This window comes from Pogona vitticeps, chromosome 2, assembly GCF_051106095.1.
Source record: "Pogona vitticeps strain Pit_001003342236 chromosome 2, PviZW2.1, whole genome shotgun sequence".
Taxonomy (NCBI): domain Eukaryota; kingdom Metazoa; phylum Chordata; class Lepidosauria; order Squamata; family Agamidae; genus Pogona; species Pogona vitticeps.
This window is the reverse complement of record NC_135784.1, coordinates 229916652-229943651: the sequence shown is the minus strand read 5'-3', so window position 1 is coordinate 229943651 and position 27000 is coordinate 229916652. Positions and strand designations below refer to the sequence as shown.

General features: G+C 43.3%; 1 protein-coding gene across 3 annotated transcripts in view; it reads right to left on the bottom strand.

Annotated features, from left to right (window-relative positions):
- Nucleotides 1–361: 361 nt before the first annotated feature.
- SPATA6L (spermatogenesis associated 6 like) overlaps nucleotides 362–27000 on the bottom strand; it is a 55060-nt gene continuing 28421 nt past the window's right edge. For all 3 annotated transcript variants that reach the window (XM_078385045.1, XM_072992148.2, XM_072992149.2), the window contains 7 exons: nucleotides 26328–26405; nucleotides 23067–23318; nucleotides 17482–17581; nucleotides 14813–14856; nucleotides 14070–14248; nucleotides 10640–10733; nucleotides 362–474 (listed from right to left, as the gene is read on the bottom strand). In XM_078385045.1, coding sequence (XP_078241171.1) covers nucleotides 379–474; nucleotides 10640–10733; nucleotides 14070–14248; nucleotides 14813–14856; nucleotides 17482–17581; nucleotides 23067–23318; nucleotides 26328–26405 — 843 coding nt within the window. In that variant the 3' untranslated portion in view covers nucleotides 362–378. The remainder of the gene's footprint in view (nucleotides 475–10639; nucleotides 10734–14069; nucleotides 14249–14812; nucleotides 14857–17481; nucleotides 17582–23066; nucleotides 23319–26327; nucleotides 26406–27000) is intronic.

Here is a 27000-nt window from a genome sequence, read left to right as displayed (position 1 = left end):
GCAGCACAGGCTTCTGCGGTTTAGCCCACAGCGCCACCACGTCCCTTAGTAAAGATTTTGATACATTGAAATTGGGGAAACAATGACAAATCATAATCCCATGGATAAAATCATCTTGCTTGCTAGAAATGATTGGATATTTTCAGAACATATAAACATAAAACTTGATATGTGAATTTATAATGAAATATGAGGTTAAAAAATATGGCTGCTCAGAGCATTATTGTAACAGTTTGTCCTATAGCTATGTCACAGGTTGTTTACAATCTCCTCGGTACTGTTTTTCATAGCCTCTTGAAACATTCCACTCCAGTATATTTTTTGTTAGAAAATGGAGAAGAAAGGACCTAAAGCAGCGTACCTTGTCCGTGCCAGATATCAGTATCTTTTTTCCATCAAGTCACCCTGTGGAGAACTCCTCAAAGAGACAGACCTTCTTTCAAGGACATCATCAATTTCAGAATCAGTGGCTCCCTGCAAAACATTTTCTCCATTAACCTGAGCTGTTCCTCAGCAGCAGAACTGCTAAATGCTCCTGACCAAAAAAACAACAACAAATATATCAGCTGTTCCAGGAAATTTAAAGCAGCTTATTAGTGTATGTTCAGGGACAGCTAATGTACGACGCTGCCCTCAATAGATTGCTAGCCAAGGGTACCTTTATGTTAAAGTTCATTCAGTACATGCATCATTTTAGAGAGACAACAGCAAGTAATGTCAGTTTGGGTTAACTCAGGCATATCTGAGTTTTTATCCTAGGGATCCACCAATTAGGAAATGAAATCAGTTTCGAACTCGAACAAAGCATAAGATCAAGTTTCTGGAGGCAAGGAAAACGATCTAAGCATTTTATGAACAGAAAACAGCTCTTCTCAACATTCAAAGGGATAAATAGGGAGCTATGCACTCAGCTTTCAGAATGAGGCAAGGATCAATCAGTTTTTCACATGGATCTGGTATCTCTTCCCTCAAACTTGTACCTACTCCTAAAAGGATGCCAGTGTCAGAATCTTCACACCCCATTCCTTTTCATTTCTGCATTAATGTGTAATTTTTTGAATAAAAATAAACATGCATTTGTGTGCAATTTACCCTAAAAGTATATATATATATTTGTAAGCCTTTGGTATGCATTTTGATCCAGGAACTGTACTGCAGTATTGTAATGTGAAGGAGACTAGTGCTCACATCTGTGCAGCAGTGCACAAAAGTACAGTTGTCAAGATCAATTGTCCCTTACATTGTAAGCTGAAGGAAGTTATCCAACATCTCTAGTGTTTGCCCCTTCTGATGGCAGCTGCAGGTTTAAATTCATCTCTGAGCTAAGGATGGTGCAGATGATGCCATTTTGGATGCATAAAGTGTCGGCTTGGAGAAATGACTTCACCATTAATTGATGTATGTACTGCCTACAGTTCATGGGCCCATGAATAGCACACTTCAGTTGAGCAGCTTCTGTTGTCTTTTAACAAGAAGCTATAAGCTAGAGACAGGCATTGCTTGCTCTCTCTATACAGAACAGCTGTACGAAGAGTGGGAACCTCTTCCCACAGCTTGGGGTTCTGGCAGCTGACCAAATAAAATCTCTGCCCCTTGTATTCCATCTTCTGCAATGCCAAGCCTGATACATCTCTACTCTTTAGTCAGACATCTTAGATTTGAACTCAGGTTCAAAAAGGAGAATCAAACAACTATGTTTTCCCTAATTTGCTCCCATTCCTTAGTGGGTTTTAAAAATTGCTTTTATATTCCTTGAATTACAAAGTTACAGAAATATGCTTGTTTGTTTTAATATTTATCAATATTTATTTCTTTAACATGATGATTGCTTTTATTTCTTGTGTCAATTGTTTTATTTCTTGTGTGAACATATTGTGCAAATATGGTGTACAAATAAACCAGGTCTATGTTTGGCTTAGTTCTTACTTTTCAATTAAACTAAATTAAATTAAAATTAAATTAAATTCTGCACATAGAAAACTACCACTTCAACAAAAAAGCTGGGACAGAATACCTGCCACTGACACCTGACTTTCTATGTAGATGATTTAAATATATATATACAGTGGTGCCTCGCATAGCGAGGTGTCACATACAGCACTGATGGTACCTGTCTGTCATGGGTTTGGAGGGAAAGTTCCATCCTATGGGGAGTGGAAGGCGGGACATCAGGGGGGAGGAGCTGTACTGTATATATATTTGGAGCTTGTGTGGAGAAGAGGAGTTGGAGTCTGTGTGTCAGACTGGGTACAACTGTTTGTCAGTTAGTACATACCTGATAGGTTCAGGTTTCTGTTTAGGTAGCCAGAACTGATAGGTTCAGGGTCTGTGCGTTACCTTAAAGGGTTCAGTGGGAACCAAGCTGTTGTATGTGTGTGATTGGGGTTATGCCACGTTACATTATCCTATTTACCTGATTCTGTTATTTATCCTGTTTGTTATTTCAATAAACCTTGTCCTTTTATTTATTAAAATCCATTCCTGGTCTGTGTGACTCCTTTTAGGGAATGGTTGGTGGCAGCATAATTACAGGGTGGTATACTCCAGTAGGTCTGGGGTTGTCACATTGATTGGTGTCCAGCGTGTGGGATACGACTAGTCCAGTTGTCCAGTGGTCCAGCAAAGCCTTGGCAAGTGTGCCCAGAGCAAGGGGGGTCTAGTCAGGGACAATCTGAGGGCGCGTAGGTAATCTTCTAGGCTTACCTCACGGGGAGGTAGGCTAGTGGAAGAACGTGCAAACTCAGATTGGGGGACTAGATTAGGGAGCTCTGAGGCAACCCGTTTTGGCGGGAAAGGGCTGAGGCAAAGCTGCGTGAAGTAACAGTGATCTAGCCTGTCTGCTGAGAGGCCTAGCAGAGGGGGTGGATTCTGCCTGGCAACAGTTGCAAGTTGGTGCTGAAGGAACAGCAGCAGTCTATAGAAGGCTGTTTCTGAGGCAAAAGGAAAAAAGTCGTCGTTTTATTTTGAGGCTTGACTTTTGAAGGCAGCCTGTTCTGGGGGGATTATGCCCTTGACTCGAAGCCAGATGGCAGAAATGGGGGAAGTGAGAGAACCACAGGGAGACCAAGGTTCTGAGGAGGAATTTGGCTCAGTGCAGGATGAGAGCACAGGAGAACTGACCTCAGAACTCAGGAAAATGCTCCTAGCCCAACAGCATGAACTGAGGGTGAGGGAAATGGAAAAAGAAGAAAGATTAGAGAGAGAAAGAATGGAGGAAAGGGAAAGAGAGAAACAGAGACAATTTGAAATGGAAAAGGAGGAGAAACAGGAAAGGGAAAGAGAGAAACAGAGACAATTTGAAATGGAAAAGGAGGAGAAACAGGAAAGGGAAAGGGAGAAACAAAGACAATTTGAGTTAGAAAAAATGGCGTTTGAGCTGAAGAAGCTGGAGATGATGAGTGGAAATAGGAATAACAATAATAATGAGGGGAACCCAGGGAATGGGGAAGGCAGCCTGTCTAAAACTGACCTGAAGAAATTCCCTGTGTACCACAAGGGAGATTGCCCTGAGGTGTTCTTTTCCCTCGTGGAAAGAGCGTTTGTGGACTTCTCAGTAAGGGAAACTGAGAAGATGACTATTATGCGATCTTTAATCAGTGGCAGCCTGGCAGAAGTCTATGCAGAGATGCCAGTGGAACTGCTGAAAGACTTCGCTGAGTTTAAAAAACTGGTGTTTGCCCAACATGGGATAAATGCGGAACAGCTGAGGCAAAGATTCAGGTCACTCACAAAAAAACCAGAGCAGACTTTTACCCAAGTGGGGGCCCAACTGGTGAGGTTGCTAGAGAAATGGCTGTCTCAGGAGGGGACAGAGACCTTCCAGCAGCTCAAAGACCTGATAGCGCTGGAACAGTTTTATTCAGTCCTGCATGGGGAACTAAAGTTCCATGTTAGGGAGAGGAAACCTAAATCGGTGACAGAAGCGGCAGAGATCGCAGATTTTATTTACCAAATAAGGAAGCCCTTAGGTGCTGAGGGGAAAACTGTGGGTAAGCCCAAAGAAACCTACAGTAGGTACTCTCAGGGACCAGGGAAAAACCAGCAAGGGGGAGGGGCCCATGTTGAAGGGAAGCCCTCAGACATGAAACCACCAAGACCTCAGGTTTTGGAGGGAAAACCAAAACCAGATGAGAAAGACTCCAAGTACAGCAGAAAATGTTATTTCTGTCAAGGAAAGGGCCATCTAATCTCAGAGTGTGAGAAATTAAAGCAGCTAAAGGGAAATTTGCCTCATGATTTGAGTGGAACCAAGCCAAAAGCTGTGTTCTGTGTCCAGACAGAGCAAAGCTCCTTGCCACTGAGGGAGCCTGTTGCCATGGCGACTCACTCTGGACCTGTTACATCTGCTGATCAGGCTGAGGAAAATGGTCCTCTTGTGGAGGTCAAGCGCTGCTTACTAGTGAGGACAGATTCGCAATTGTTTGAGACCGCGGGGTGGACGTAGGAATACTTGACCATCAGTATAGGGGGCTAAGGGATACTTGTTCCCAGGTGACCCTGTGCCATCCAGACATTATTCCTAGGAAGTATATAATCCCAAATGAGAGCCTGAAGGTGGCAGGGATTGAGGGGCAGGTGATCTCACTGCCAGTAGCTGAGGTACCTGTGAGCTTTCAAGGCTGGAGGGGAGTTTGGTGGCTAGTGATTTCATCGACTCTGCCAGCAGCCGTGCTCGTGGGAAATGACCTGGCTGAACATGTGAAACGGGTGCTAGTGATTACACGCTCACAAGCTACCACGGGGACAGTTCAAGGGGGTACTGAAGAGCCCGAGGTTGAAGCAGATGAGGGTAGTCCCGAAGCCGTAGCAGAAACCTTAGCCACGGACAGCAAATTTGGCCAAGAGCAAAAGGCAGACGCCACTCTCCGAAAGTGTTTTGAAAAGGTGACAGACACCCAGCTAACACCTGAAACCCCAGCGAGATTTCGCGAGAAAAAGGGAATTTTATATAGAGAGACCCTGATGAATATCTCAAAAGGGGGAGATGGGATCAGAAGTCAGCTAGTGGTACCTGAAAAGTATCGCCCCATGATCTTACAAAGGGGGCACTCTGACGTGTTTGCTGCGCACTTGGGGGTGAACAAAACACAGCAGAGAATCACACAACATTTTTACTGGCCGGAAATAGGGAAGCAGATCAAGGAGTTCTGTAAACAATGTGATGTGTGTCAGAGGCAGGGGAATAACCGTGACAGGACCAAAGCGAAGTTGTGCCCTTTGCCTGTGATTGACACCCCGTTCAAATGTATAGGAGTGGATATTGTGGGACCTTTGCCCAAGGCCACAAAGAGGGGGAACCGGTTCATTCTCACCATTGTGGACCATGCCACGAGGTACCCCGAAGCCATACCCTTGACTAACATCGAAACTAACACAGTGGCAGATGCCTTGGTGGGGTATATGTCCAGGAGGGGATTTGCCTCAGAAATAATCACAGATTTGGGCACATCGTTTACATCAAAGCTCATGAAACGGTTATGGCAAATCTGTGGAATTAAACACAAGGAAACCACTGCCTATCACCCCGAAAGTAATGGGTTAACGGAGAAGTTCAATGGGACTCTGATGCGCATGATTAGGGCTTACTTGGCAGAGAATCCAAACAATTGGGACCAGAAGCTGCAATCCCTTTTGTTTGCTTATCGATCAGTGCCACAAGCCAGTACCGGGTTCAGTCCGTTTGAACTTTTGTTTGGGAGAAAAGTAAAAGGTCCACTTGAGTTAATCAAACAAAATTGGGAGCAGATCACCCAGGATGACCCACAAGATGTTGTGACGTATATAGACACGTTAATGAATGACCTGAACAGAAACCTAGAGCTAGCAGCAGAAAACCTGCAAGCTCAGAAGGTCAGACAGAAAACCTGGTATGACCAGAAAGCCAGGGAGAGGCACTTTAACCCAGGGGAGGAAGTGCTTTGGCTTAGGCCCTGCAAAGAGAACAAACTGCAGCTCAAATGGGCAGGACCATACAGGGTCATTTCCAAGATGTCAGATCTGAACTACCTTATAGAACAGGAGGAACACCAAACACGAAGGGTGGTACATGTGAATGCCCTGAAACCCTACTACAGAGGGGAACAGAGGGTTTTATTTGCCATAAAAGCAGCTGAGAGTGAGGAAGCTGAATTACCCTTCTGGGAGGGTAGAGGGGAAGTGAAATACAACCCAGATGAGGTGAAGATCAGTCCTGCACTCACCCAAGACCAGCAGCAAGAACTAAAAGTGCTGCTCACTAAATATCATAAGGTTTTTTCGAATAAGCCGGGGACAGTGAAGGGAGTGATGCATCGGATCCACACAGGGGATGCACCCCCGCAAGCAGTATCCCCATACCGAGTGACGGGACCCTATAGGGACAAGGTGCGGAAGGAGCTGGACGAGATGCTTAGGGAGAACATAATCGTCCCCTCTTCTAGTCCTTGGTCCTCTCCGATAGTCCTGGTGGACAAGCCTGATGGGAGCATTAGGTTTTGTGTAGATTACCGGAAATTAAACCGCATAACCACTCCTGATGCCTACCCAATGCCCAGGCTAGACAACCTGATTGAAACCATAGGGGGTTGTCGGTTCATTTCATCGTTGGACCTAGTAAAGGGTTACTGGCAATTAAGGATTGATCCCAGGGATCAGGAAAAGACCGCATTTTGCAGCCCTTTCGGTCTATATGAGTTTAGAGTCCTTAGTTTTGGTCTCAGAAATGCACCAGCCACATTCCAAAGGCTGATGGACCAGACCTTAGCAGGGCTCAGTGACTTTACTGTGGCCTACATTGACGATATAGGGATCTTCAGCAATACCTGGGAAGATCACCTGAAACACCTGGAGATAGTGCTGCAGAGGTTAAGTGCAGCAGGGCTAACAGTAAAGGCAAGCAAGTGTCAGCTGGGTAGCCCAGAAATAAAATACTTGGGTCACATAGTAGGGGGAGGAGTGATCAAACCCCTAGAGGCCAAGATAGAAGCAGTTCGTGATTGGCCCAGACCCAACACCAAGAAAAAAGTCAAATCATTTCTTGGGTTGGTGGGCTACTACAGAAAGTTCATCCCGAGGTTTAGCGAGATAGCGACTCCGCTGACCGATCTGATGCGGAAGAAGACTGATGACCGCATCCCGTGGACCAGCGACTGTGAGGAGGCGTTCCAGAGGTTGAAGCAGGCGCTCATCCATTATCCAGTGCTGCGTGCTCCTGACTTCGATCGGGAGTTCATCATCTACACCGATGCGTCTAACAGCGGGGTAGGAGCAGTTCTTTGCCAGGAGGATGAAAATGGTGACCAGCATCCAGTGTCCTACCTGAGTAGGAAACTCCAGAAAGGTGAGAGACATTTGGCAACCGTGGAAAAGGAGTGCCTGGCCATAGTGTACGCGATTCAGAAGGCCAAACCTTACATCTGGGGAAGACATTTTGTTCTGTGCACTGACCACTCACCACTGCAGTGGTTAAAGACAATGAAAACCCATAATAGTAAACTTATGAGGTGGGCTTTAAACCTGCAAGATTATGACTTTGAAGTGAAGGTGGTCAGAGGGTCAATGAACTGTGTGGCTGACGCCTTGTCAAGAAGACCCGACGAGTGAAGACGGCGAAAAACCATGGACTATGTATATTTTGGTGACCAAAAGTTAAATGTACCTGTTTATTGAACAGGCTTGGTTTGTATTAATAAAGGTAACTTGATGTATTGTAAATATTAATGTTTAAATGCATAGGTGATATGTTTGACCTAGAGTGAGTAAGTATGGTATTGTGTTATAATGTATAACTGTTTATATGTTTTGATCCTGGTTGTTTTTTTGGAGAAAAGCACTTTAGCTTTTCCCCTGCAAAACAACTTATAAAGAGGGGAGGTGTCACATACAGCACTGATGGTACCTGTCTGTCATGGGTTTGGAGGGAAAGTTCCATCCTATGGGGAGTGGAAGGCGGGACATCAGGGGGGAGGAGCTGTACTGTATATATATTTGGAGCTTGTGTGGAGAAGAGGAGTTGGAGTCTGTGTGTCAGACTGGGTACAACTGTTTGTCAGTTAGTACATACCTGATAGGTTCAGGTTTCTATTTAGGTAGCCAGAACTGATAGGTTCAGGGTCTGTGCGTTACCTTAAAGGGTTCAGTGGGAACCAAGCTGTTGTATGTGTGTGATTGGGGTTATGCCACGTTACATTATCCTATTTACCTGATTCTGTTATTTATCCTGTTTGTTATTTCAATAAACCTTGTCCTTTTATTTATTAAAATCCATTCCTGGTCTGTGTGACTCCTTTTAGGGAATGGTTGGTGGCAGCATAATTACAGGGTGGTATACTCCAGTAGGTCTGGGGTTGTCACACGAGGTTAATCCGTTCCGGATTAACCTTCGCTATAGTGAAACATCGCTGAACGGGACAGGGAAAGCCATTGGAACACATTAAACATTGTTTAATGCGTTCCAAAAGGCTCCTTTACTCACTGTTCAGCGATGCTTCCTATGGCCGGCAGCCATTTTCGCGCCCTCGTTAAGCGAGGGGAGGGCGCGAAAATGCTGCACGCGGCCATTTTGGGGCTTCCGGCGGCCATTTTGTCTGCCGAACAGCTGATCGTCGGGGCTTCGTTTTGCGAAGATCGGTAAGCGAAATGCTTACCGATCTTCGCAAAGCGAGTTTCGCCCTATCTAAAAGTCGTTAAGCGATCGCATTAGCGATCCCAAAAAGGGATCGCTATGCGATTTCGTCGTTGTACGGTGCGCTCGTTAAGCGAGGCACCACTGTATATATATATTACCACTTTTCAGGAGAGCAGTCAGTCATGTCAGCCCAACCTTGCAATTTGACATGACATATTCCAGATACGGGCTTAGCAGCTCACTGAGGGCCTGACTAGATGAAGTCAAGGGGCAGTTTCCCAACATTATCTTTTTGCTGGAATGCAACTGGGCAGGAGGGCTCAACACATTTAACGACAACAGTGGCAGCAAAAGTTCCCTAATACTTCCTCCTCAGACTGTTTCATCAAAACTGCTTATTTGGGAGGAATTATTACAGGGCTCCAGAACCTCTTTTATATATACTGTATTTATACACACTCGGAAAATGCTCACATACCTCCCACAACACATACCTCATTTAGTGCAGCTCTGAAAACCTAGCTTCAGGTTTACAAATATACTGTAAACTTTCTGTTTGTAAAGGTGACTTTTTGAAAAAGCCAGTATTAAATATTTGTGACTACCGTGGTGCCTCGACTTACGATCATCCTACTTATGACCATTTCAAGTTATTTATTTTATTTATTTATTGGACTTATATACCGCCCCATAGCGCTACAAGCACTCTCCAGGCGGTTTACAATTTAATTATACAGGCTACACATTGCCCCCCCAGCAAGCTGGGTACTCATTTTACCGACCTCGGAAGGATGGAAGGCTGAGTCAACCTTGAGCCGGCTACCTGGGATTTGAACCCCAGGTCGTGAGCACAGTTTTAGCTGCAGTACAGCGTTTTAACCACTGCGCCACCAGTTCCAGCTGCAAAATTTTGCTTCGACTTGCTGTCAGAGCTTCCAGTTACGAACAGAAAAAGGCAGGGGGAAAAGGGGAGAAATTGAAATTGCTAATTGTAGGTGGCAACGAGGCTGCTTCTTTGTAGCTCTCGCCCCAGCAGTTAGAGAATGTGCAATCCGAGGAGGCTGCCTGGTAAGGTAAGGTGCTGTTTTCTGCTTTTTAAAAACTGTTGTGAGTGGGTTTTGCAGCGTGCTTTTGGGCTGGGGTGTATGTTCCTGTGCTGTGTTGTTGTTTTGTTTTTTTGGTGATTTTTTTTTTGCAGCCCCAGCACCTTGCAAACAGGGCTTGCTCCTTTGTTTATTTTTCGTTTGGATTTTTTTTGGCAGTCCCAGCACCTTTGGGGCTTGCTTTGCTGTTTATTTTTGGTTTGGGTGTTTTTATAAAAGCCCCAGCGGCAGAGCTTGCTGTGTGCTTTATTTTGGGTTGTTTTTTTAAAAAGCCCCAGCGACACAGCTTGCTTTGCTGTTTATTTTTGGTTTTGGTTTTTTTTAAGCCCCAGTGCCTTCCAACCGGGCTTGCTGTGTGCATTATTATTATTGTTGTTGTTGTTGTTGTTGTGCTGCTGCTGCTGTTGTTACTGTTGTTGTTGTTACTGTTGTTGCTGCTGCTGCTGCTACTGTTGTTGTTGTTGTTGTTGACGGAACGGATTAATCGCATTCCAAAGCATTTCAATGGGAAATGGTGCTTCAACTTATGACCATTTCGAGTTATATCCATCTTCTGGAATGGATCATGGTGGTAAGTCAAGGCACCACTATATAGAGTAGGGTGATTTAGGACTTGAAGCACTCAGTAATAATTCCATTGTCTCTAGTAGTTCACCTTATGGAGCCAACCCCCCCGCCCCATGAGGGAGGGTCAGATAGCTGGCTTAAGCAGCAACTGTGGGACTGTCACAAAAGGGCAGCAAATCGTTGACTTGACTAATTATTATGACATTTGTATTTCTCAGGGATGTGAAGAGGCACTTGGTGGGATTTTCTGACTTGGGAAATATGGATCTGGATTTGAGTTACATGTGGTAATGGTAATGTTGAGGCGTCATTTGCTGTTCCACCCGGGGTAGCAAACTGGCCCTCATAAGCCCATCATACTCACCACAGAAAGTCTCTGCCTGGCTTCATCTGAGGTTAGGAGATTCCTCACTCTTTCATTAATCTCTTCCCAGGTGGGACTGGGGCTGGAGTATATCCTGGAAAATGCCAATGAATTCAAATCGCCTTAGGCTAATTTTTTTGTTTTCTACACACACAGGCGCAGTCACTTAAGCAATGCAATTCAAAACATGCATCTGCCTTCTGAAGCAGTGATCCTTAGCAACTTACTTGGAAGGAGCATTAAAATTATTAGAATCTACCCCTGTGCAAATATGTAAATGCCATTAAACTGAATCCATTACAAATACATGGATGCACAGAATAGATATGGCTCTAGCTCAGATATCAATCTTGCTTAGCCAGAGCAAAGCTCCATATCACTTTCCAACATCAGAAGCTGGGAATCTCCATTGTTCAATGCTGGTACATTGTTTTGGATCCTGTTGTGTACCAATAATGCATCACATTCTGTTCACACAGCAACATGGGATATCACACTTGCACAAAATGGCCTAAATTCTGTCTGTGTAACTTTGTGCTGCGTAAGCTGCTTGTGTCATCAGCTCACACCAGTAAAACTGAGGAGTTTCAGGATGGGGGGGAGGGAGCCTTAACTGTCAAAAATCATTACCAGATTACTACCTCTGGCAGTGATAGGCAGGAATATTTGACAACTCATCCCATCCCACCCCATCCCAAGGCTCCCAAAAACTTACCAGGGTAAAACAGAACCTCAAATGGGGTGGATGGGTAGGAAGGAATTATTTAGTTCATTTAAAATACATTTTACTGGTGCAAGCTGAAAATTATGCAAACAGGATTTGGGCCACAGAGTCAGTGCAAACAGAGATCCCCATTTTGGAAACACAGGTTATGCTTACATAAGGTCACAGATAACCTTTTCATGCAAAGATGCTAGATCCACTCCTGCTACATCTGTTGCATGAATTGTTTGACTCAATAGGGATCCTGGAAAAAGCTACTTAAAAAGAAGTTTCCAAGCTTTGGTCTGAATACAGATGTCCCACTGAGTTATTAAGCCTGATCTCTTATTCCAATATGGATCCTTTGTGCATCTGTCTTCTTTTGAAAAGCCATGCCAGCTAGGATAGCTTAACCAAATTATTTTACATATGAATAAACCTGCTTTGAATATGAATCCAAAATAAGCGCTGAAGATAAATGACTTTAATATGGAGAAAGATTAAGCCAAAACTATGCTTTCATTTCTCAGTGAAAGAACAAATGATAAGAGACAAACTCAAATAATGAATCATGAATATTTCTTCTTCATAGTAGGGCTATTTGCTCCCACAGAAATGCAAACCTACCTGTTGGTTTTGAAGCATTTCTCAAGGTACCTGCACCTTCAGGGGTGAGTCTGGGATGACCAATGAGGGACCTTTCCAGTCTAGGGGGTATCCTGGACCCTCTCCACCAGGGACAGCCCTTGGCATATGTTCAGCTATCTTTTAGCCACTATGTGAAAAGGATTCTCTTCCCTGATCTTGCTGTGGATAGCAGTGGGTGCTTGTTTTTGTTCCTTGCATGATTTTACCAATCTGTGGCTCTATTATTTACATTCAGTTGACAGTGATGATTGGCTTTTTAGGGGAAGTGTTGTTTATGACTTTCTTAACTTTGTTTTGTTTTTCAATTTTCAAAACCACATGCCTTAGTTCAGTGGTGGCAAACCTTTTTGGGCTTGCGTGGCCAAACTGAAAACAAAACAAAACAAAAACAACCCAGCAGGCAGCGTGCCACGGCAACGTGGCGATGGAACCAGACATGGCGGTGCAAGGGGGAATCCTGGGCACGGAGGTGCCTCAAGACCCCACTCCGGATCAGCTGCCAGCAGAGAGAGAGAGAGAAAGAGAGCGAGACTGAGACTTAGCTGGTAGGTGGCAGGGCTTTTCTTTTTGGGCTTTTTTGGCTTCTTTGCCACAGTGGGTCAGGTGGGGGGAAATTTTCCTAATTACCTTATACTGAGGGGGTGGGGCTTTGTTTAGGCAGGCAGGTCACATTTTAGTAAAAGAATTACACTGCCATCATTCCAAAAATAAAATTTACACACACAGTGTCTGACTCACTATTAGCTTCCTTCCTCAGTCTCCATTGCTTTATTTATTTATTTAGTTGGTTTGTTAGGCAGGCAGTAGAAAATGAAGGGATTTCTTCAGGGGCAATCCAAGGGGAAGAAGGCTGTGAAGTTACGCAGGCTAGGTAGCAGCACTGTCATCATGACCACCACGTGCACAGCCACGTCTACGATAACCAGTGCCACTCTCCCTCTTCCGGTGCCTTTCCAGGCAGGCAGGGACCAAAGCTTCCAAAAGAACTGCCACTCCTCTTCCTATAGGAATCTGAGGAGTTACTGGTTTCTGAAAATCCCCAGTCTGATTTGGAACCAGTAATGGCAGGGCAGGCTTCACAGCCCCCCACCCCACCCCTGTCCCCAGAGTCATCTGTTCCCTCCTCCCAGACCAGCAGCACCCCTGGGACACAGAGTTCTTCCCAGGCCAGCAGTCAGGGGCAGGCAGTGGGTCTTCGTTTGGGCAACATGGCAGAGGGGCCATGTGGGATCATTTCATGGTGCTCAGCGATGACCCACGGCTGGCATGCTGCAATATCTGCCTTGGGGTGGTCCGGAGGGGGTCAGACCCCAGGTATCTGTCCTCCAGGTATCACCTTCCGCCAACATCTGGAGAGGCACCACCCAAGGCTCCTGTCCAGCGAAGGCACTTCGTCCGCACCATCTGGGGGAGGGAAAAGAGCAGCTCCAGGGGAGGCAGAAGGGAGGCAGGAGGAGGCGCCTCCTTTCAAAAGGGCAGCCACAGGGGCTTCTGGGGCTGGGAGCATGGGGCAGGCCATGCTCCATGAAGTGGCACCCATTGAGTCCATCATGACCCTTAGCCGGCGGTCGAAGGGCAAGGCCCAGCAGGCAGCCACTTGTCTCATCGCTGAGATGATCACCCTGCTCAGACTTCCACTGTCCATCGCTTCCACTGGTTGCTGCATCTGCAGCAACTGGTGCTTCAGATGCAGCGCCCTGGTACAACCTCCTCTCATGCTCTCATCACCAGATACAGCTGGCCCTGTTGCCAGGGTGACAGAATCGTCTCTTTGTGTGAGTCTGTGAGAGTACAACCCCATTGCCTGTCCACCTATGAATCCAGAAATGCTGGAGGCGTGCCGATATACTGCCAAGACAACTGGGCCAAGAGTTCTTTCCCCACTGTTACATAACAACCCTCCCCCCCCCCAACCACCAACACTGCTCATTCCTCTTACTTCCCAAGGCTTCTGGCTGATAGTGATGGACATAAGGAGGAGCAACAGCAACTGCTCTCACTGATTAGCAACTGGGATTTCCTGCCATACAGAATGTTGACACTGGGCCTGGCTGATAATTGTCTAAAGGTGTTCTCAACCTGTGCTGAGAAGACGCCCATCCTGCACCAGGACTTGGTGACCGGTAGTGCTTTGAGGAGGCAAATGAAGCATTGTGGGAAACAGGAGGAGCGTTGCTTGAGTAACTGACAGGTGCTTTTGTTTCCAAAGATGAAGAAGCAGGATCCAAACTATAGTGCTCATTTGGCTCCCTGATAACCTGTGAAGAAAGGGAAAACTTATTGTAAAGACAGATTTTAGATTAACTTTGTGCAGAGACTGAATTCAGGGGTGCAGAATACTCTGAACATTAAAAGCAAGGCAAAACTAGGATTGTTATAGGGTTCTTCTGTTCTGATTTTGATAAGTATTGATAGCTCAGTTACCTCTTGCCTGTTTCAAAGAGCTTAACATCTTTGTCTAAAAGAAAAATATACCAGAATTAGCTATGACAAGATATCAGGAGACTAGACCATAGAAGGCAAGTACAGGCATTATGAAATAATTCTACGTACTCTTCACAGTAACAGTTCAGATACATGGCACTGGCTTATATCTGAGCTAGTTTTATATACTCCATTGTAGGAATGAAAATTATATTATTACAGGTTACATAAACTGTCCCCTCTGCCATCCACTCAAAATATTCTGATTTTTTCCCCCTTAGGCTTATTTTGTAAGCTCAAACAACACTGCAGGAAAGAACAAGTCTTTTAAAAAATCACAGATATTTCATTAGTGAAGTTGCTAACGATGCTTTTAGAGACTGTATTTCTAATATTACCTTAGCTGCTGGGCATGCTGCTTTCCAACTATCAAACGACAATGCTGCAAGAAACAAAAGAACAATCCAGTCTAAAGAATTCAAATACTGTACCTTTTATGTTGTGCATACACAAGGAGAGAGAAAGGAGGGCCTGAGAAAAGACTGCATGCTAGTTTAACTGCACCTGTTTCCTTTTGGCCAAGGCTCTACATTAGTTTGTATCCAGACCTGAGAAACGTCTTTTGATAACTGCAATGTCAACAGTGGCCCTAAGTCTGTTATGTCATCAATTCGGTAGACAATATATAACAGTGCCCCACAGAATAATACTGAAATAATAGATTCTTGCTAGACAGAACCTAGGGGTGGAGATTTCTGAATCTAAAGTAAAGCTTGAAAATGTTAGGGTTTTCTTTGTTTTGTCTTGTCTTGTTTTATTTCTGGGTTATAACTCCCAGAATCCCTGGGAGTTGCTATCAAAAAAACCTAACATTTCCAAGCTTTAGTCCGAAGGAAGAATCCAGAAAAGCTGTGGATAGCCTATGTCACGTTTCCACATGGCCCTTGGTTGTTTCACCAATCAAAGGCACAAGCTACGCGTCATTCAGCTGCCACCAATTGATTACATCAGCTTTGTTCACTATTAATGACAGAGGTCTGGGCAACGTATCATTTAATGATCAATTAGAATTTTTTTATTGTTTCAAGTGATAAAAGACCAGTCAAAGTTGTTAACTCTCAACTAAAACCTTCTTTCTTCTAATCTCTCCCCTCTCTTTCTCTCTCTCTCCCCTTTTTGTTTTCCCCTCACTTAACTCCACCCCCATCAACTCCTATTGGTGCATGAAAATATCAACATAAATATTCATGAGCATGGTGAACACTACAGCCTAGCTGTGGATATTCCATGGTAAGGAATTCTGAGGGCAGCAACCCAAAAACCTGGTAGGACAATAGTTGCCCACTCTTCTCTAAAAGATGCAGATTTGTTGGGAATGGCTTAACTTCCTTGGCTTTTGGTCTAAAAGGAAAAGGAGAAGAAAAGCATCGAGCCTTTGTGCGTATTGAGGGGCAGGAGGCTGAATACTTGGAAACCCCTACGTCATGGTATCTAGTGTGTTAGGGTGAACACAGTGAAGGGACCGCCACAGCAAGATGCTTCCACCAACATTTGCTCCTGTTCTTGTCATGCTTTTTGGCAAAGAATAGCAGTACTTCCAGGGCTGGAGAGGACAGACTAGAGATAGGGGCATGGGTTTCTCTGTCAGCATTTAATAAAAAAGGAAATTGGCAAATGTTTTTGAGGCCCATTTTGTATACATGCTGGAATGGGAAAAATGGATCCAAGGCTCAGCTGAATTCTTCTTGCAGCTGGTTGGGGGGAGTTAACACAACAGAGAAGGGGGGGAAACACTTTTTCCTGGCAGTGGTGTGATCTCTGTGTAGGAGGCAGCATGAGTTGCATCCCCTCCTGGTAGATCTCTCGTGTTGTTGGTCAATCAAAAGCTGGGAGTTGCTAAGCTTGGAAGCCAAACTTGCCAAGTGGAGCTGGCAGGGATAGTTTCTCCTCAAGTCTCGCTGAGGAGCATAAAACTGTTTCCCAGTGCCTTTCCAGAGCAGCCTTCATCAGTCTTGAGTGGCAGAATGGGAAAGCACAGAAAGTTTCCCTTCAGCCAGAACTACACATTAGTCACCCAGCATCTAGAAAGCAGTGCTCTCTCAAGTTTCAGAACTGTTGGCTGTAGAAAGACATTAGTGCTCTAAGCTATGGCTCTCCCATTTCTTAACTAAGACACATGACTGTGCAATCCCACATCACAGCTCCTTGCCATAGATTGAAAATAGTGTCAGGAATAATCTGTGCATCTACATAAGAACACCCACCCCATGCATTCCCATGTTAAAACAAATCAGAACTCTTCCGCCAATGCCCAGAGAGAACAAAAAGTGTGTTTTGTAGAGCGTTGGGAATCAAAAACAGATAAATCCAGATCCCAAGTTCCCCATAGACACATTCTTGGGCTCCATTGCAATATAAAGCATCTTCTTCCTGACAGGCATATTATTATTAGAAAAACCCAAGGTTTCTACTGGCAGCAAAAGAGGAAGATATACCCAGAGGGGCAGGAAGAACAGAATCCTGTGATAATGGAGGATTTCACCAGGACACATGTAAATGCTCAAAATGTATATGCAGGCATTTTTTATATGTCTGATTGCATATTCACTCATTCCAAAAGAAAATGGTGCTGTTGGAATTAAGACATCATAAGAGCAGGAAATATGATTTTCTTTGAACATCTGTTTCTAGCCTCGGACTTGGAACAAGTGGAAGAGAACTGCAGCTTGCATCCTGATCCAAACTCCATCATTTTGAGCCACAGCCTGTTCTTTTCCATGGGATTGACTTAATAAATGTGTTGAACGCAAGACATACTGTCTAAAGAGGTACTCCGCTTTCCACTGAAACCACTGAGTGATGGGTACCCAAAGTGAATCTGAAGGAGTAAGGATGACAGATTTCCATCTACACAGTTGAACAATAGCTTAATTATATGCTATACCTATTTATTTATTTCCATTTCTTATTCTTGTTTCTTTCCTACCAGCGCCTGGAAATCAACACAGCTATTTCAACCTCTGGTTTGACACTTAAATCCAGTAAATATTGATGTAATTCTGTTTACCTCGTTTTAACTGAGATTTGTGATGACTTCTTGAAGGACTTGTATTTCGACCCAGTACTCGCAGCGGAGTTTGTTCGGCAAATGATTTAGAAGTATCTACCTAAAAAATGAAGGAACAATGAGATTGCATTCTCAATGCAGTTTACATAGGTGTTAGCATTTAAATATAATTATTACACTAAGAGCTTCACCAGAATAGAAGTGAAAAATCCCCTCCTTTTTGCCTGTTTTGTACTTTGGAGAGAAGGAAATTGCTGCAAGAATTTTTGATAAACCCACTACCTGCCCACTGAACCAAAACCTCTTTTCTTGCTTGTCTTTTTTTCCCCTCTTCTTTACAATCTTCCTAATAGGCTGGACTATTCGAGTTTTGGACTTTAATTTGTTAATATAAACCACATCTTGATGAATATTTACCACAATTTTGCTAAAACTGAAAACATTCTTATCAGCCTTGCTTCTGGAAAGCATGGAATCAGCTTAATCGATTAGAATATGTGAGTGCCAATATCTGTGATAGTTAGCATGCTTGTCCTTTCTGCCAGCTAAAAACACCACCAATGAGCTAGTTTAAAAACACTTTGAACAAATGAAAAAAATGTGTTTTCAGCTATTCAGAGAAAGCAAGGGTGACTGTAATTCTCCCAACAAGTTGGCTGCAAGAGAACTCTGGGTCATTAACAACAATATAAACACCAATATTAAAACACAATAAAATAATACATAGCAACAAGATAAATTAAAATGGATGGCAATGAAGGTGGTAAAAGGGTGATGAAAAGGATGGCAAAAAGGATGGTAAAAGGGGGCTGAGATCTTAATGGTCAGGAAAAGGCTGGTGGAAGAGCCAAGTCTTCAATGCTCATCTGAACCCATCCAGCGAAGGTGCCAGATGGATCTCAGTGAGCAGGTTGTTCCACAGGCGGAGGGCGACCGCTGAGAAGGCCTGGTTTCTTGTTCTTTTCCTCCAGGCCTCCTTTGGGGTCAAGGCCCTCAACCGCCCTGCCTGTGAAGAACAGATATTACAGACAGATCTGGCTGGGAGCAGGTGTTCTGATAGGTACCAAGGTCCTAAACCGTTTAGGGCTTTGAATGTTATCATCATAACCTTGAAGTCGATACAGAAATGAACTGGTAACCAAGGAAGGATGGCCAGAGTGGGGGAGATGTGTTGGAATTTCTTCACTCAGTTATTAATCTGGCCACCAAATTTTGGACCAGTTGAAGTCTCCACATCAGCCTTAAGGGTAGCCCCACGGAGAGAGCACTGCAGTAGTCTTGAGATTACAAGGGCATGAATCAGTGTCATGAGTGCCCCTGAGTCCAGATAGGGATGCAGCTGGGCAATCCTCCGAAGATGGAAATGGGCTGCCTGGACCACAGATGCCACCTGGGTTCCTTGGTGAGATCCGGGTCCAGACAGACGCCCAAGCTGCGAACCTCATTCTTTGTGGGAAAAGTCACTCCCCCAAAGGAGAGGGAGTTTCTCAACCCGCTGACACCAGGGCCGCCCATGATTTCCATCTTGTCTGGATTCAACCTCAGTCCATTTGCCCTCATCCACTCCAGAACGGTCCTCAAGCAGCATTCAAGGGTCAGAACAGCATCCATTGCAGTTGGAAAAAGGAGAGTTAGAGCTGGGTGTCATCAGCATACTGATGGCACTGGGCCTCACAACTCCAGATGACCTCACCCACCAGCCTGATATAGATATTAAATAGCATTGGCAGGATGATCAACCCCTGAGGAACCCCACAATTGAGGATCCCCACAACTCTGGATGACCTCACTCAGCGGCCTCATATAGATATTAAATAGCATTGGCAAGATGATCAACCCCTGCAGAACCCTACAATTGAGGATCCACAGGGTGGAAGTCATCTCGCCAAGCTGCACTCTCTGGGGACGGTCCTCATAGAAGGAATGGAACCGTGCCAAATCGAGGCCACTGATCCCCAACTCGGAGAGCTGGCCCAGGAGGATACCATTGTCGACGGTATCAAAGGTTGCTGAGCTATCGAGGAGGACCAACAAGGACATATTGCCCCTGTCGGCCTCCCTCAGGAGGTCATCCTGCAGGGAGACCAATGCTGATTTGTATTCCTGGGTGACCAATGCCGATTAATGTCATTAATTCATGGGGTGTGTTTTTTTTCTGTCTAGCAAAAAGTTCAATAAAGGCTTCCAGGTTGTTTTAAAGTTTGTCAATGACTTGTCCTTTATAAGGTCTGAGTTTTGCCATTTCAGCAATGTCCAGCACCTTAAATAGGCATTCTTCTGTTGTAGGTGCTTGCTCCACTTTCCAATATTGTACATAAAAAAGTTTTGCTGTTGTTGTCGTATATCTTATGCTACTTTACTCTTTTCCACCTGATTATCTACTATACTCAGAAGAAACAATTCTGGTTTCAATTGCAGATTAACTTTCAATACATTTTGCATTGTTATGTGAATTGACTTACATAACTTTTTAGCTATTTTACATGTCTATCACAAGTGGAAAAAAGAACCATCTTTCTCTCGGCATTTCCAGCACTTGTTGGTAACCCCTTTATACACTTTAGACAACTGCTCTGTTGTCAAATACCATTTGTACATAATTTTATAGAAAGTTCCTTTAAGATTTTAACACAATATAAATTTCAATCCATGCTTCCACATTCCCTCCCATTGTTCCATTTGGATATTATATCAGAAATTTGTGTCCATTTTACCAAACATTCTTTACCTTGCTCTTCCTCTGTATCAAATTTCAAAATCATTTTATACATCTTAGCAATCAAATGATCTTCATCGTTACACAATTCTTTTTCAAAGATAGTCTTTTCTTCCTCAAGTTCAAATATTTTCCTATCTGTTTTAAATCTTTCTGATAATTCTACATATGCAAACCACTGACCTCCATTAAATCTACTCTTGACTTCACCATTCCAATTTTAAAATATCTTTGTAGGTTAACCATTTACCTTTGGGTGTCATTTCCCTTTTAAACAATGCCTCATGTGGGGATACCCATAGTGGCATTTTAGGTGAGAGTTTTGATTTGAAAAAGTTCCAGATCCCTAAAATAGCTTGCTGTATATAATGGTTATTAAAATCAGCATTTATTTTCATTTTATTATACCAAAGATACCTCATGTCACCCATGTGCCAAATTGTGACCTTCCAAATCTAGTAATCTTCTCTTACTCAAGCTGCCTGGAATGCTACATAGCATGGAAGCGGCTCATCATCATCATTTGTTGCTCAATGTAATCCATTCTTTCAACCAAAGTAAACCGCCTGGCAGATATCCTTTGATTTGGATCCCCTGGGGCTTCTCATTGGCCAACAGGGAAGGGAGCCCCTCTGCCAGCTTTCATTGGCTGGTGGGGAATTCAGTCTGAAGTCTGTGAGACAATGGGACAAAGAGACAGCCATTTCCACTCAGGTCCACCTGCCCAGCATAAAACCAGAGCGTGCAGGTCAGTCTGCAGATCACCAGCCTTTTTCCTTCATCTCTCCCCCGTGTTTTATGGTGGTGGAAAAACGTGACAGTTAAGGTTTGCTGCTTGAGTACTTGGAGTTACAGTGGTGCCTCGTTAGAGAGTTACCCCGCATGACAGTCTTTTCGCTAGACATTGGCTTTTTGCGATCGCTATAGCGATTCGCAAAAGAGTGATTCCTATGGGGAAATTTCGCTGGACAATGTTTGGCCCCTGATTCGCAAACCGATTTTCGCTAGACGATGATTTTGACAGCTCCCTCCGTGCTCACAAATAGGTGTTTTCAGGACCTAAGCTTCGCAAGACAGCGATTTAAACAGCTGATCGGCGGTTCGCAAAGCGGCTTTCCTATGGCCGATCTTCGCTAGACAATAACAATTCTTCCCCATTGAAACACATTAAACAGGTTTCAATGCATACCAATGGGGAAATGCTTTTCGCTAGACAATGATTTCACTAAACAGCGAGTTCAGTGGAACGGATTATCATCGTCTAGCGAGGCACCACTGTATTGGTCAGGAGTTCTGGGCACTCTTGGGTTCAGTGTTCTCTCCATTAATTTTGTCCCAACTTTGCTGTCAGTGGGGACCTGATGGCAGAGCCCCACAATACACTAAGCCTCCCGGGAAGAACTGGGACAGGAAGTAGGTTCCAGACAGCTTACTGTCCTACTTCAGCGGACAGCAGTGGTGGAGGGAAGGAGGAGGCAGCTTGGAGAGAGTAAGCAAGTGCTGGGGCCCATGAAGGAAGCTTTTGGGGGGGGGTGGGATGAAGGGAAACAAAACACCAATGATGAAAAAGTTCATTGTTTCATTTCGCTTCATGAAAGCACAGTTCCCCAAACTGCCCACAAATGAACCACGAATCAGCCGGGTTCATATTCTGTTTTGGTTCATGGTTTGTTTTGTGCCCATCTATAATAACGACCTTTTAAGCACAAGCTGGATCGCACCAAATTTCACAGTGTGGACAGGACTCCAGTATGAGTCTACAATACAAATCAGTTGCAACCACACTGTATGTACTAGTTTTAACACTGCATATTCATACTCTGTAATTGCATTAGTTGTGAATAACCATAAATATATGGTTACTCATACCTGTTCAATTTTTCTGGGTTTTTAAAAAATTGTTGTTGTTGTAACTAAAGGTATATACTTTGAACAGTGATAATTTCCCAGCCATAATGTGCAAGCATAAACTCATTATTAAAGCTTTTTTGTGTTCATTCAAAATGACCATTAAATGACAGTCTATCAACAGACCAAAAATGGGTTGAATACTCTCTTCATGACAGAAGTTTCTTGCTCACTCCATACAGCTCTTCATTGCTTGACACCCTGAAAATAAACATTTAATGCCTGCATTCCCCAAATGGCTCTTACAAATTCATATTACTGATGTAATAATCTGCTCTGTTAAGTCTTGGTGTGATGTATCTCATTTGTTCCTGCAGTACTGAAGCAAGGCTGTGGAAATTTGTGAGAGGTCAATTCCAGCATAATTTTTTGTTGTTTTCAGCACTATCCTACTAAATTAAAAGCACTAATAGGCAGTATGATGTAATGCCTAGACTTGACAGTGGTGGCAAGAACCGAAGTCCCACAGTAAAGGCTTTTCATGAGACCAGGGTGTATGAGCCTCTGAAATGGCTGGAGTATATCAATTATGGATACACCCCTCCCTGTGCCCCACAGAAGGAGGCTTCTTGGCACAGGAAACTACACTTCTCATGATATCGCCATCAAAAAGCTTAAGCATAAAGAGCAGCATCCTAGATTCCAGGATAGTTATGGAGCAAGTGTAACAACAAGACCTTCCTGCCAACTTAACAGACCCTGGATGGCTCTACCAGAACAACAGGGCATGCTTCATTATTGACACACAGGCCGCAGCCTGGCTGGTCCTCTGGACCCCATTAAAACCCAATGGCATCATCAGCACATAGTAGGTTCCTTAGCAATCAGTTTAGACTCTGCATTGGTACCTGAATCAAATCCAAATTGGAGCCCATCCTTAATTATTGAATCTCCAGTTAGCACCACTGAAAAATCAACAATGTCTAAATGTTAGCTGGGTGGTATCATTCTCAGGACTTACATGTCTAACTACAAAAGGTGGCTTGTGGTCAGCTTCTGCTTTGAACTTTACGGACCTCAAGCCCTGCTGCTGGCTGTCCCTGAGGAGCTCGTGCCGACGCCTTGCTGGACTTGGAGATGGAGAGCGGGACTGTAAGGACCTTGTAAGTCTCTGACAGGTCTTTTTCTTTGTCGTCCTCCATCGTGCCGGTGAGACACTCTTTCGCTGGGGCGATGCTGAGGTGGCCCTTCGTGACCTTGTCCTATTTCTGTCCTGCAAAACATACTGTAGTCTGCACTTCCTATCGCAAACTGCAAAAAGCAATGGAGCAAATATCCAAAGAGTAACAAACTCCACCCCAGCAAAACTTCATAAGTTCAGACTGTATAATGAGAAAGGCCCTTGAAATGGAAAGGGAGAAGTCATGTCAGAAGGGAGAAGCTAACTGTAGACTGCCTGAAACCTTCATTCTATGAAACAGGTGGTGATCAATGGACAGCAAGTGGACTATGGGGCCTGAGTGATAAACTTAAGAAAGATGCCTCCAACAAGAGCCAGCTGAAAACTTCAGACAAGCCTACAAACATAGCTAAACAGTCAAACTCATTTCTGAATGTTTGTTCCCCAAATGATTCTGATTCTAGTATATATATTCTAGTAAATATAACCTGTCAGTTGAGCTGCTAGAATCTCAAATGTGCATGTTGAGGGAAAATACCTCCATGTAACTTTCATATTAAAATGAGAAAATGTTTGATTATATACAGGAAAGTCAGTGTCACAATGAAATCAGCAACACTCTGAGAAGTTATTTTGCCCACAACTTCCAAAGTAGCCTAGTCAGCATAGCCACTGAGAGATGTACAGTGGTACCTCAGTTTATGAACGCCTCGCTTAATGTAATTTTCAGTTTACAAAGCAAAATCCATTGAAATTAGTGCCTCAGTTTAAGGGTTTTTTTATGGGTTTTTCGGTTTACGAAGAAAGTTTCCCCAGAATGCATTGTGCCTGGAGGTTTATGGTGCCGCCCCCATCCCTATGGCAATCCGCATTTCAGTTTTAGGAATTTTTCGCATGACGTAATGTCTTGTAGAACACATTAAGTTCGTAAACCGAGGTACACCTGTAGCTTTAAAAAGTAACTTTTCCAAGCTCTGGGAAGAAATAGAAAAAACATTTCATTATTTCTGCCCAAGTCTTATAACTCAGCATTCTCTAGCATTCTGTGAAGAATAAAGCAAATGAAATCTACTTTAGAGAATAATTTCTTAAAGCAGATTTCATTTCCCTCTCCACTGATTTGAAAGCATAAAGACCTTCATGAAAACCATGCAGCAAATAGATTAAGCCCCAAGAAAATATTTTTAAGATCCAAATGGTACTGGACGGATATCCTTGATGCTCTAAGGATCAAGTGCTCAGCCTCTCTGACACAGACTCTCTCCAGACTACTGTGTTGATACATAGTCTACTATCAGTTTTCCAATGAAGAACAAACCATTTATTTTACCTTCAATTCTAAAACACCAGCTGAAAGTGTGTTAAGTAGATCTGCTTGTGCAATCGGAATGACATCACCATCAGATTGCTGCTGATTAAAGGCTTCCTTTTAAAATCTCAGTGAGCACATGATTCATTGCATTGTGTACAAACTGTGTGCACAATGAAGCCACAAAAGGAAGCCTTGATCAACAGCGACCTGCCACCACTGGTGAGGGCATCACTGCTGCAGAGGTGAAGTTGTGCAACAAGGTTTCAGTCACTTCCATTTTGCCAAACAGCCAATTTCAGCCCTACTTTTAGATTATCAATGAATGAAAGCTCCCACTCATTGTTAATTTATCTTTAAAGATTTCCTCACATTTCACTGAGTGACCAATCAGTAAGACAATTTTATTTATTTATTTATTAAATTTCTGTACCGCACCATCTAATGGCATGGATGGTTTCCAACAAAAGGATAAACATGAGTATAGTGAAAACAACCATCCCCCCATCCACATCACTATATATATATATAAAGCAGCTCACAAAGAGCACAAGATGGTGAATACAGACAAAACAACAAAAATAAATACGTAAAAAAATTATAAAGGAAGAATGTGATGATCAAGGAACAAAACTTTGTTTAAACAATGGATTTTTTGTTCTTGGCCCCAAATCCAGAAAGAGAGATTTGTGCCTGCAGCCTTCCCTAGCCATTTCTATTTGAAATACGTATCTGAATCCTAATAAATGAGTGGCTACATCTACTTTAACATTACTTTTTTAAAAATAAGAATAATAATACAATGTAAATAAGGATTTTTTAAAAGTGCAAAATGGAAGAAGACAAAGCAGCTTATAAAGGAAGAACAATGAAAACAAAAGGAGGAAAATGCATCTGCTGATGCCAAAGGGCAACCTGTTGCATTTTTAGCAACCAGTTATTGGCAAAAAGTCTGTTGCATAGCTACGCAAATGGTGAAGCTTTTGGAGGCAAATTGCCCTGGGTTAACAAAAAATTATAGACACTATCAGTTGCACACAGAGTCATGCAACTCAGCATACAAGAGAAAATGTTTACAGCAATTTCTTAACTTCAGGCAATTTTCCTCCAAATGTTATGTCATTCATGTTGCACCACCATAGCTAGAGTCAAGAAGATTTGGACTATTATGTGCAACTAGCTATTTGCCTGCAAATTTGACTGTACTGTATCCTCTATAATATTAAAAGCAGATACTAGTTTATTGATCTTGAATTATGGGGGGATACGTACAGATTAGTGAGGAAATGCACAACATTTCTGACAAAATTAACTACTGTTGGGATTATTAAAAGGTTAGATAAATGGTATTTTTCAGATTTTGAGGCTTTTCAAGGTTGCCATTAATCTAAGTAATAGGTGAAAGATCTGCCTCAAAGTGAAATCAGTATGATTCCTTCCATACTATGTGGATTGCTATAATGAAGTAAGGAGCAAAATTAAAGTGTGCTGTTTAAACAGTGCTCCACAGGGCTTAAAGCTCAATCTGGGCAGTTTACAATTTAATTCTGCAGGTTACACATTGCACCACCACCCCGCCCACAAGGGAACTGGGTACGGAATTTATTGACCTTAGACGGACAGAAGGCTGAGTCACCCTCGAGCTGCTGACCTGAGTCCAAGATTGAACTCAGGCAGAGTCTTCACTGCAGTACTGCCGTTTAACCTCTATACTGCAATGATGCTTAAATTAAAATTAAATGTGATCAGACACATTTCTCTCCTTATGAGAGTAACTAGTTAGCATTTCTTACCCAATACCACCTTCTGGGCATAAGCGGGAGTTCTGTAATAGTTGTTCTTGTGGAAAATTCTAATTTTGGTGCAATGCCCTAGAAAATATTAGGAGGAGTCAAATTATTGTAAATAAATGCAGTAAACAGTCAGCACATGAGATTAAAGAACTGCATATATTTTTAGTGCATTCCTCTCATCTTAACTGGAAAGACCTGAGTAAAAAAAAAATTTGCGACACCACACAGAGAAAATGAATTCAAACTGGCTGTCCAGACATATAAAACCTGCAATCCTAGCCACACTTACTTGAGAGTAAGCATCATTCAACTCACTGGGACTTATTTCCAAATAAGCATGTAAAAGATTGTACAGTAAGCATATCAAAAGCCTCCCAATGAAGATAATTTATTCATAGAATGAGTGTGTATCTAGCAGTTAACGATGAATTATGGCAATATTGTTGTTACCACAGGAAACACCTCTCTCTCTCTCTCTCTCTCTCTCTCTCTCTCTCTCTCTCTCTCTCTCTCTCTCTCTGTATGTGTGTGTGTGTGTGATTAGCAATTACTCAGGTCTACATTTTTTTAACATGCATAATGATATACTTAAAGAGACACAAATACAAACTGATTCTGTATAATCAGTTTTCACCGCTGAAGCCTCTGTGCTGCAAGGTCAGAAGACCTGCAG